The sequence below is a fragment of the Anolis sagrei genome, chromosome 5, assembly GCF_037176765.1.
Source record: "Anolis sagrei isolate rAnoSag1 chromosome 5, rAnoSag1.mat, whole genome shotgun sequence".
Classification (NCBI taxonomy): domain Eukaryota; kingdom Metazoa; phylum Chordata; class Lepidosauria; order Squamata; family Dactyloidae; genus Anolis; species Anolis sagrei.
In genome coordinates this window covers 33,651,349-33,663,437 of record NC_090025.1, presented here as the reverse complement: position 1 = coordinate 33,663,437, position 12,089 = coordinate 33,651,349, and the positions used below count along the sequence as shown (strand labels likewise).

General features: G+C 38.0%; 1 protein-coding gene across 2 annotated transcripts in view; it reads left to right on the top strand.

The window, feature by feature from the left end:
• LOC132776899 (bifunctional heparan sulfate N-deacetylase/N-sulfotransferase 4) overlaps positions 1–12,089 on the top strand; it is a 152,674-nt gene that overhangs the window by 25,653 nt on the left and 114,932 nt on the right. For both annotated transcript variants that reach the window (XM_060779025.2, XM_060779023.2), the window contains exon 2: positions 3,068–4,305. In XM_060779025.2, the coding sequence (XP_060635008.2) occupies positions 3,325–4,305 (981 nt within the window). In that variant the 5' untranslated portion in view covers positions 3,068–3,324. The remainder of the gene's footprint in view (positions 1–3,067; positions 4,306–12,089) is intronic.

The following is a 12,089-nucleotide window of genomic DNA, read 5'->3' as shown; positions in this document are numbered from 1 at the left end:
TTACTCTAATCAAGAATCTCAATCTATTACACAGGTAAATACATAAAAGGTATCAGATCCCATCTGATCTTAGAAGCTATGCAGGGTCTGTCTTAGTACTTGGAAGACCACCAAAGGAAAACAGGTACTGTAGGCTGTATTTCAGAGAAATGGGCTTGTGACACAGAATCAGAATATTCCTTGCCTAAGAAAATCCTATGCTATTCATGGAGTCACCATAAATCAGCAGGCAATCTGAAGGCAAATACTCCCAAGCACAATGGAAGTAAAATGGTAACTTTGGTATATTGGTTCAGCTATGTGTTTTATTTTTTTTACTAAAATATTATATGTAATACATTTTACAATGGTTAATCCTGGACAAAAAAAATCCATCATCTCCTCATTTGTTCACAAATGAAATGGGAATATCAACTAATGTCATTCTTTGCAGAGAATATTATATTATCACGGTCTCTTCCATACTCATGAAACAATGTTGGGGGAGACGGGCATCCATGTGAAGAATAATAGAGCTGTCTCATAAGTGATCATTTGCGGATGATATAAAAACACTGGGAATGTTATGTAATCCAGTCCCTTTTGCTGAAAGTTAACATTAATAGATCAGTCTGGAAACCACACAACACTCCATTCATAGATTTCAACAGAAAGGAAAAAACCATGAAAATGAACAAAATCTGGCTACTAGTATTAAAACAACTCTAAAATCATAACAATAAATAAAGAACAATATTCAAAAACAGGGGAACTCCAGACAAGAAGCATTCAGGAACAGCTAATCACCTCTCAACAAAGGCTTCCCCCATACAGTAAGAAGCAACACCTTGAAAACTGATAGGCCATTAAATGCTAATCAAGGTAGCCAATTGAAACATTCATACTTATCTCCAACAGACAAAAGGTCTTTCTGAGTTCCCTTTCGGGGGAGAAATGCATGAAATAAATAAATAAATAAATAAATAAATAAATAAATAAATTTCTCCCACCCTGGACGTTCCACAGATATATAAACCCAATTTTCCTAGTTTCCAACAGACCTCACAACCTCTGACAATGGCTGCCATAGATGCAGGTGAAACGTCAGGAGATAATGCTTCTAGAACATGGCCATATAGTCCGAAAAACCTACAACAACCCACATTCGTAGATTGTTGGGAGGGGTTAGTAGGAGAAGGATATTGCAGAAACTAGGTGCAAACATTTGACATGAGAAGATGATCCACAAAAGCAATGTCAATGGCTATATTCCCACTGAAGATATCAGAAAACTGCTGTGATAATCACTGGTTCATATAAAACCATCTGTGTATGTAGCACTTTACAATAGTTTACTAGGCAAGTCTATGGTCTCTGGAAGGGCATTGTAGAGGTTGTTAGATGAAACGGACCTCTGGGACTACATTATGGGAAGGCAAAGACAACCCCCTCCCTTTGGCCCTCATGAACAAATCTTGTCAACTAAACTCTGTAATAGATACACCGTAAGGTGGAAATGACTTGAAGGTACATAACAACAAGAAACAAGGATTCTTCCCATATTTCATTGGATTTTTCCATCCACTAATTGTAGAAGTGGGACAGTTGAAAATAATTTCCATTATCCTGCTTATTTATATTGGTTCTAGGAATGTAAACATTTTAATTAAAGAACAACACATGGGCTAATTGATGTTGTTTTCAAGGGTTTCGGTGACTTCTTTTCCAAACCTCTTTTCATAAAAAGAAAATTTATTTTTATTAAATTTTATTAATGACTTAGATGAAGGGTTAGAAGGCATGATCATCAAGTTTGCAGATGACACCAAATTGGGAGGGATAGCTTTAGCCAGTATTCCAGAGGACAGGAGCAGAATTCAAAATGATCTTGACAGATTAGAGAGATGGGTCAAAGCTAACAAAATGAAGTTCAACAATGACAAATGCAAGATACTCCACTTTGGCAGAAAAAAATGAAATGCAAAGATACAGAATGGGGGATGTGTGGCTCGAGAGCAGTACATGTGAAAAAGATCTTGGGGTCCTTGTGGACAACAAGTTAAACATGAGCCAACAATGTGATGTGGCAGCAAAAAAAAAAAGCCAATGGTATTTTGGCCTGCATCAATAGGAGTAGTGTGTAGGTCCATGGAAGTCATGCTACCCCTCTATTCTGCCGTGGTTAGACCACACCTGGAATATTGTGTCCAATTTTGGACACCACAATTGAAGAGAGATATTGACAAACTGGAATGTGTCCAGAGGAGGGCAACTAAAATGATCAGGGGTCTGGAAAACAATCCCTATGAGGAGTGGCTTAAAGAGCTGGGCATGTTTAGCCTGAAGAAGAGAAGGCTGAGAGGGGATATGATAGCCATGTAACGATATGTGAGAGGAAGTCACAGGGAGGAGGAAGCAAGTTTGTTTTCTGCTGCCCTGGAGACTAGGACACAGAACAATGGCTTCAAACTACAAGAAAGGAGATTCCATCTGAACATTAGGAAGAACTTCCTGACTGTGAGAGCCGTTCAGCAGTGGAACTCTCTGCCCCGGAGTGTGGTGGAGGTTCCTTCTTTGGAAGCTTTTAAACAGAGGCTGGATGGCCATCTGTCGGGGGTGCTTTGAATGCAATATTCCTGCTTTTTGGCAGGGGGTTGGACTGGATGGCCCATGAGGTCTCTTCCAACTCTTTGATTCTATGAAATTGGAAAAAAATAGCAGAAATTCCCCAAACAAAACGTTTGCTTAGGATTTACTTCATCCTAAGTTATTTTCTTGTTAATTATTCTTTTGTCTGTGCAAACATGCTTTACAATCAAGTAGGAGGTGCCTTAACATTCACTGTGCTTTTGTGTACTGTGTAGGATGTAATGAATATCACAAGTATTATGGTAACAGTATTTGAAAGACAAAGTTTCTTTCCACCAAAGGAATTGTAAGTGTCATCCTCCTCTCATCGTCTATTGCAGAATCAGTAAAACGTTTGTGCTCAGGACTTTTTATTTGAAGTGACTAGCTTATTTAATTAATACATTTTAATTGCTGTATGGATTTTCTTAACCCACTCTAATTTCTCCCTTTGTTGCAGATAATGTTAAGCGACTTTTCAATTGATTATTTGGAACTGGTGCATTCAAAGAAGACTGCTTCCAATATAAATTTGCAACTCCTTGGACTCTTACATCGCAAAGTTTCATAGCCTCATCCACTACCCTTATAAATGCATTGCAATGGTCACATGAATGTTTGGAGAGTGGCACTCATAACTTGGCTTGTTTATAATGGCACTTTAGAAGGAAGAAGCCACTTGTTTTTTTAAATAAACAGAAAGTGCTGCAAAGAAAAATGAATCTGATTGTGAAACTTCGTAGAAGTTTCCGAACAATAGTAATACTCTTAGCTACTTTCTGTTTGGTGAGCATAGTCATTTCTGCTTATTACTTGTATACAGGTCACAAGCAAGAAATAGCTCTTATTGAGGCAACAGATGGGATAGAATGTGAAAATCTTAAACTCTTACCATACAGATCAATGGACCTTAAAATGGTGAAACCAATTGATCCATCTAGGACTGACCCTACTGTGCTACTGTTTGTTGAAAGCCAGTATTCTCAGCTTGGCCAAGACATCATAGCTATTCTGGAGTCGAGCCGATTTCAATTTCAGATGGTGATTGCATCTGGGAAGGGGGACATTCCTCCACTGGCTGACAATGGCAAAGGGAAATATATCCTGGTGATCTATGAAAATATTTTGAAGTACACATCCATGGATTCTTGGAATAGAGAACTCCTGGAGAAATACTGTGTGGAATACAGTGTTAGTATAATTGGTTTTCATAAAGCCAATGAGAACAGCTTGCCAAGCATTACACTCAAAGGATTTCCATTATATCTTTACAATAATGTGGCTCTGCAAGATTGCTTAGTAAATCCTCAGTCTCCTCTGCTGCACATAACCAAAGCCCCAAGGGTTGAGAAAGGCCCATTACCTGGTGAAGATTGGACCATTTTCCAATATAATCATTCTACATACCAACCAGTGCTTTTAACAGAAATTCAGGCTTCCAAACCATTCCCAGCATCACTGCCAAAGGTTTCTCTTTATGCTACAGTGATTCAGGACCTGGGACTACATGATGGAATTCAAAGAGTCATTTTTGGAAACAATTTGAACTTTTGGCTGCACAAACTCATTTTTATAGATGCCATCTCCTTCTTGACAGGGAAAAGGCTTTCACTGTCCTTGGATAGATACATTCTTGTTGACATTGATGACATCTTTGTTGGAAAAGAAGGGACAAGGATGAATGTAAAAGATGTCAAGGTAAGAAAGGAATTAATAGTGAAACGTTTTCTCTATGATACAGTTCAGAGACACAATTAATATAGAAGCCTCAGAATCTCTCTCACTGTTGCATTTCTCCACATTGCCCTGCCTTGTAAGTGTTTCAAAATCAGGTCTAACTGCATTATTTCATCAACTATTTCTAAAATCTGCTCTTTCTAAAGGATTTTCATGGCATCACATATGTTACTTCTTCCAAGTAATAATCTCAGCAACAGTCATCTGGAGCAGATCAGTCTGGCAAAATGCTTTGTGAGACAGGGATCTAAGTTTTATCCTAACTGACATTGTGCCTGTTACACTACACTGGTTGTCTAGTCTTGCTATGCATCAAGGGCAAGCTATATAGATTTATATGTAATAACAGAGAGAGGAGATCTTTAAAATTGCTGTCATGCAAGAAAGTTAAGGAAATAAGAGCTGATAATTCAATTTACTCTTTCTATTGGACCTTTGGCAATAAACTACTCATCTTGCTGGTTGATGGAGGCATGTTCAAATCATACTAGTATCAGGAGGGTTACAAAAAGTGATTGAATGAACCAGCAGACATCCCAGAGGGATGTTGTTTCCAGTCAGTTCAGGAAGCAACATATTCTGATATTCTCATGGGCTTTTGGGATAAATATTTAGATATATGGAAAAGATTTAGATATCTTCAGGTCTTGGGTATCACTTGGATATTAAAAGTAAATTAGACACACATAAAGGATATTCAATTAATACCTTCACTGGAATTGTGTAAATCAGGCCTGGTCAACTGTGGCCACCCAGAGATTTCTGACATGCAAATTTCATAATCTGTCTAGCTAACTCTTACGGGAATTTAAATGCATTCTTGCAATGCAAGCAAATATCACAGACATTTCTCCATTTTCAGAACCATGAACATTTATGTTATGGGAGTTATGTATGTATGTACCTTTTAGATGTTGAAATTATTCCCTAAAAGATTAACAAAATGTTGTTGCCAGCTCTACAGAACCGGGCAACTGCTTCAGGCAGCAGAAGATGGAGCAGCAGAAACATCTGATTGTTCCTCTAAAGCTGCCAGCAGTTGTTCATGTTTGAGAAAAGATCTCTGTGTGGCTTCCAGCCTGTCCATGACTCCCCAAACTACCCTTCTGCTTCAGTTGTGGTGGATGATGCTATCCTGTCACCTGGGTTGTTTCAAGAGTCATCAGTCATGCAACCTGACTCCTCTCCATTCAGTGGAGAGGAGGCATTATCTTGTGTGTGTGGGTTTGGTTTTTTTTTTTTTTTTTACTTCAAGTAGTGAAATATTTTGTGGCAGCTTTGCATAATTCCTCTCTCTCTCTCTTTCTTTTCCTCTTTCTTCCTGCACATGTAAGATATATTTTTTCAACCTGGCTTAAACCAGCTTTGTCATTTGAGCTGTCCTACATGCTGTCAAGGACAACAGGTGGTTAACAAATCTTCAAGAGTTCATTTCCCTCATGAATCCAGCAAAAGCTCATAAAATGTTCCATATTAAAAAGTTATAGAAAAATGTGGAAACCACTGCCCTGCAGTGTTTTTGGTCAACTGAAATAATCAATGGCTTTAATAAATTGCTTGCTATTTGCTAAACGTAAGGATATGAAAAACCTTTAATTATGTTCAGTCTTTGGCTTTTCTTGCCCATGGTAATGGTTACCCAGAGTGCCTCTGACATTGTGGCTAAGCACAGCTGACATGCAATACAATCAAAGATGTCATACTTTTTTATGAATCTTATTGGTAGCCTCAAATAGAGTAGATCCAATTATTCAGTTTATAAATAATATCAATGTTTGTGTAAATCACATTGATCCAGGCATTTGTTATCAGTTCTTGACAGCCAAAACTTGTTCAAGAGTCTTCACTTTCAGCTTGAAATAATTCTTTTTCCTAATGGAAAGTAAACCAGACAGAGGCATAATAGAACTAGGGTGTGAATATACCAAATTGCCCTTCATAGCCCTTCCCACTGATCCAGATGTGTTCATGTTAACAATGGAAGGGGGCATCTTTATGGTTACGTCTTAATGGGCTATCTACTTGCTTCCTTTTTTGTTGTATTTCAGGGGACAAACAAAGCCCATTCTGAGATTACTGAACTGAAGATCACCAATGTGAACTACCTATCCATAACCCCCCTCATTCTCCTAGCTTCAGAAGACTTGATTGCTCTTAGGAAGGATTTTGCATGATTCTCCTTGCTGAATAGCTTTTTGCACATTATCCAAAATAAACAAAACATGGTTATGTAGCCCCGACTTATAGGTACATAGGTCACTAACAGGATTCCAGCTAATCCAAATTTAACACAGAGAATATGAGAAAGGACTGGAATTGGGGAGTAATAAGTATGTTCAGAGCTTATTATTATAATGACATTATAATATTAGTAATATGCAGTACTTGGGTTCCAACAAGGTTGTACCTATTTGTTGTCTTCCACTGTTGCTGAAGGTATTGATGTTGGGTGATTGAGCCCAGTATCACATTGGGATTGTTATATTAAATCTTGAATACCATTCCAGATGAAGGATGTGTATACATACAAAATATGTACACCATGCACAATATATAAGGTGTTTTTGAGCTAACAAATATCTGTATATTTTTGTGTTTGTATTTTATTTTTTTAGGACTAGATGTATGTTGTATGTTGTGTTTGCACTGTCTGTTTTGATAAGGCCAAGTGGCTACTCAATAAAAGTTGTTGTTGTAGTAGTAGTAGAAAACTCTATGTTCACAAAACTGCGATATTTGCACATAAAATGAATCCTGTTAGATTACTGTACCATACCTCTCTAACTGTACCATACCTCTCTAACTGCAAGCCTCTATCAGGCTTGCAGTTAGACCATAAGCATATTTAGGGCAATGACATATTATTATATGACGTTATGTCCCATAGCATTATAAAAAACATCTCATTCCTCTTCATATGTCTTTTCTTTCCAGTTTTACCAAAATTATCAGTTTCTAGATTTATCCCATGAGCCAGTGCAGTCCCCGCTAACTCCATTTTTAAAAGAAAAAACTTGGGGGGGAAAGCTTATGAGATACTTGACTTTCCCCTCTGATGCCACCACTCTAGAGTAGACCCAAGCAGCTGATCTTAACCCCACCTTACTATCTTTTCAGTAGGATTTGCTACACAGTAGTAAGCAGTATGGCTAGTATGCTGTTCATGGCACTTGCAAGTGCCATGTCAAACTATGGTAGTACATATCTTTTTAGGGTTATTGTAGAAGGATTCTTCATATGGTCACATACCAATTATATTGAATTCATCTTCATCATGAAGGAACCACTGGGAAAGGTGATGGGGACAGTAGAATTTCATCTGGTAGGACTTTATGATCTGACAGAAAATGAAACATCCTAATCAGTGTTGTAGAGTTTTTTTCCCATTAAGAAAGCCCAATTTCATTACAAACAGCATACTGAGTCCCTTCCCTCACATGATTTAAGACCCGGTTGTCTAGGCTGGATGTTGGAGATAACCTGCACATTACCAACTGGATCTAGAATCATCAAATAAAATTAGCATATTTGGACATCATACTTCTAAATATGTGTTATGTAATGCACCTTGAATATAATAATAGCTCCAGGCCCCAACCTGATCATCAGGTAGGCCATGCTTGCACTTTACCCACTCCCTTGCCCGAGTCTACTCCATCATGCCAACCCAGCCCTCTCTTAGTTGTCAAGGTCCATTTTGGAATCTTAGCCATTGGAAGCTGAGCTGCCTAATCCAATGAGTATCAGATTGGTTTTAATTTAAATATGTGTGATTATCATATAGTACTATGTTTTATGGTTATAATGTTTTGTATGTTTTTATGTCGGTAAGTGCAATGCTTACCATGCTGGAAACTACCCTAAGCGGTATACAAATAAAGGATTATTATTATTATTATTATTATTATTATTATTATTATTATTATTATTAAAACATGTAGGTGGAGAATTCACAGCACAAACAAATTTACAATGATGGAGATCCTTTTTTCTTTTTTTTTTTTTTGTCATGTCAGGAGCGACCTGAGAAACTGCAAGTCGCTTCTGGTGTGAGAGAATTGGCCGTCTGCAAGGACATTGCCCAGGGGATGCCTGGATGATTTGATGTTTTATCATCCTTGTGGGAGGCTTCTTTAATGTCCCCGCATGAAGAGCTGGAGCTGATAGAGGGAGCTCATCCACCTCTCCCTGGATTCGAACCTGCAACCTGTCAGTCTTCAGTCCTGCTGGCACAGGGGTTTAACCCACTGTGCCACCAGTGATGCATGCAAACAATATATGCAAGTTTGAAAAATGTTTATGAAAATATGGCTAGTTAGTTAGAAGACAGAGACATGCAAATGCAGGTCCATTTGGTTCCTTTAAAAGTGAAGGAAAAGGGATGGAGTTGGATGCAGTTATGGGGAAAAAGAAAGCTTGCAATGGAGTCCTGTGAGTCTCCATTGTAGGAGTAGGACTATGCAGATAAGAGCTTCTCTGTTTCACATTTATTTTCCCTGTTTGCATAATTTACAAAGTTTACAGTAGGAACATACAACAGGTACTGTCTCTTTCTTTGCACACAATGGGGAAAAAACTTGGATTTGCCATAGGCATAGTCTTAAAATGCTTTTTTTAACCTTTGATCGATACTTTTCCTATTAGGAAAAATGATGTTTTCTGTCAGTGGTGATGATGTCTGAATATAAAACACTTTGAGATGCATCACCAACCTGCATTTAGCTTTTACCAGAAGCTTTTGAGGTTTACAGTTTTATTTGCTTTCAAATAAAATTAGTTTTTCAGTGCAATTCTTAATGAGCCATTTATAAGCCATGTAATTTTCAGATGCATTAGTATCAAAGCCAAACTCTTTCCTAATGAATATGTTGGTTTTTTAAGGAGGGGGTTGCTTTATAGTAAAGAAAAACTACTGGGACTTTGAAATAAATCTGTCAACACTGACACACAATTGAAAGTCTGTATATATGACCTTCCCCGATGAGATAAAGCACCCTCTTCAGCAGGAGAAAGAAAAGGTCAGGAGACAAGGGGAATGGATTTTTCTAAAGGATATTTTAGAGCTGTGGTTTATGTATTTCAAGATGCCTAATGATTCCGAGATAGTGGTTCATGCTGTGCTAAAACACTGAGTATCTGATTCAAATGATCAGCTAAAATCCATGGTCTTGTCTTCATTGCCCTATACTGTCTCATTCATGTGGGGATCTGACAGTTTGGCTCGATGTTGTCCTTTCTGACTCTTTGCCTATATTCATGGATGTACCTCCCTGAACATTTGCTGAATGCTGCTTCTTTTGTTGCTTCCTGACCTCACTTGAGAACTTTTTTGTTTCCAAAAGCCAGCACATTTACCCAGCCATAAAGCAGTGAAGGTGGGGGTAAATCAATTTGCTGGCATCTAGGGATGGCCAGAAACTATTTATGTTGGTGATGGGGGTGGGGGCATAGCTTGTGTAGGTTACTTAAGTCAGCCATCCATCCTCACCCTCCTTTTTGGAATTTGATTTAATGCTTTGTAGTCTTGTATATTTGATAAATATGTATTATTTAGTTTGCTATGCATTATATTGTTGTTTGCATTTTATCTGGATATTTTGCTTTACAATTGTACTTTAGAGTTTTGTGGGAGGTTTTATTCCTTCCATGTATGTATGTGTATATAGATATACTTTAGACTGTACACCATCTGTTTTTGGTTATTTTACTGTACAGTGTCATATACATTTGATTGTGTTAAATAAATAAATGGTGGTAGTGGTGGTGATGTTGATGATGTAATCGCACACATTACCACCAGTGCTATTCTATGCTTTTCACCCAAATACAATTAAATAAAAGTGGTTGCTAATATCCGCCTTGTAAAGTATACATGAGAAGGGCAGTGGTCTTAGAATATAGTTCCTGTGAATATGGGATATTGAATTATTACTACTATCACCATCACTATCATCATCTTTGAAATTTTACAGTGGATGGCAAAAACAATTGATAGCTACTGATGCCACCAAAAAAGAGAAAGAAAAAAATATGCAACATAGTTAGGTTGCAAGCCCCCTTTCAGGGCACTTCCAGACTTCACTTAAACATGTGTTGAAGCATGTTGAAGAAACCCGCTTCAGCACACGTTTAAGTACCCACACCTTCCCCAAAACCCACGCTTCCCCAGGGATGGGTGCCTAGACACCCAGAAACACTGCCAAATAATTCCTCAAAAATTAAAAGATTTTACCTGATTGCCACTGAAGTACTGCTGGAGTTCTCCTGGGATGTAGAAATGATGCACCAGGAGATGGGGTCGTGGTGGGGAGCGTGGAGGAAAACCGCCCCTTGCCCCTCCATCTCCTGGCATGTCATTTCAATATGCCAAGAAGACTCCAGCAGAACTTTAACGGTGACCAGGTAAGTTATTTTAATTTTAAGGACTTATTTTGTGGGATTTGGGGAGGTCCCTGGGCCCAATCTAAACTGGACACACACCTGGAAAGACCCAGTTCTTATCAAAGATCCGGGTCTTACTAGATATCTAATTAATTCAGCACAAAGCAGGGTTTACCTGCTTTGTCCTGAATTAATTCGGTTTCACCGGAAGCACCATTTGGATGCCTCTGGTAAAACTGAGACAGGTCTTGGGTTAATAGTCTGTCTGGATGACCCCTCAGTTTGCCTAATTTCATTTACTTTAATGATGTTCTCACCTTTTGACAGCCTTGCTCCTCTTCTGAGTTGCATTTATTTAGTTTTGTTTTTAAAGATTAATCTAGAAATACATTAAATATTTGTATAAATTAATAACCCACTTGCCAAAACTGTTATTTGAGAAGGATGTAAGGGATTATAAGGAAGTAAGGGATAAACTCCATTTGGGAGGATTTTGGGTGCATTTACTTCTCTCCCCCTTCACCCACCCAGTGATCCTCAAACATTCAATTGGTTCACATGTTCAAAGCATAGATCTCCTTCTCTTGCTTTTCAAATGATATGAAATGTCATTAGTCTTTGGCACTTCCTTGGAGTTTCGAAAGCCTTTTTTATTTTTGTATTTTTGCACAAACCTGATCTTTGTGCATTAAAAAGCACTTTGAACTGTCAAAGAGTGGTCTCATTTCAGTGCCATAAAGACACAAATACATATAAGAGCCACACAGTTCTTTTGATCATAGAGAATGAAATAGCACCATTATATCAGGTGACTATACCCTACATGTGTTCAGGGGAAAAGGAGCTAGGTGTGATAATACTAATTACAGAGCTTCCATTTGGTAAGTTCTGTGATCCTTTGGAAATAAAGATTTTATATACAAAGGGCAAAAAAGAAAATGCACACCTTTCCACCATCCACGTCCAAACTTTTGAAATAAAGTTAACAAATATTTTGCAGAGAATCTGCTTGTCAAAAGTATGTAATCTGACAGCTCTAAGGTGGCAATATAGATTGTTTCTGGGACAACTATTGATGTGCCATTTATTGTGCAATCTTTCTCTGAAGGCATTAAAGCCCATTAGACACTTTCAAAATGTGTACAAATCAATGTATGTATGCTGGGGAGAGCAAGGAATCTGTGTGGGGACATTGTGAATACCCAAAGGTAGAATTCTGTAGGTGTACTCCAGGGATGGAAATAATGCTTTGAAATATATTAAATACATCTTAAGATGAAAGGAGATGGACAGCTTAGGAGATGTTACTTTGATATGCTGTAAGATAAGGCCCCTTCTACACTGCCATATAATCCAAATGATCA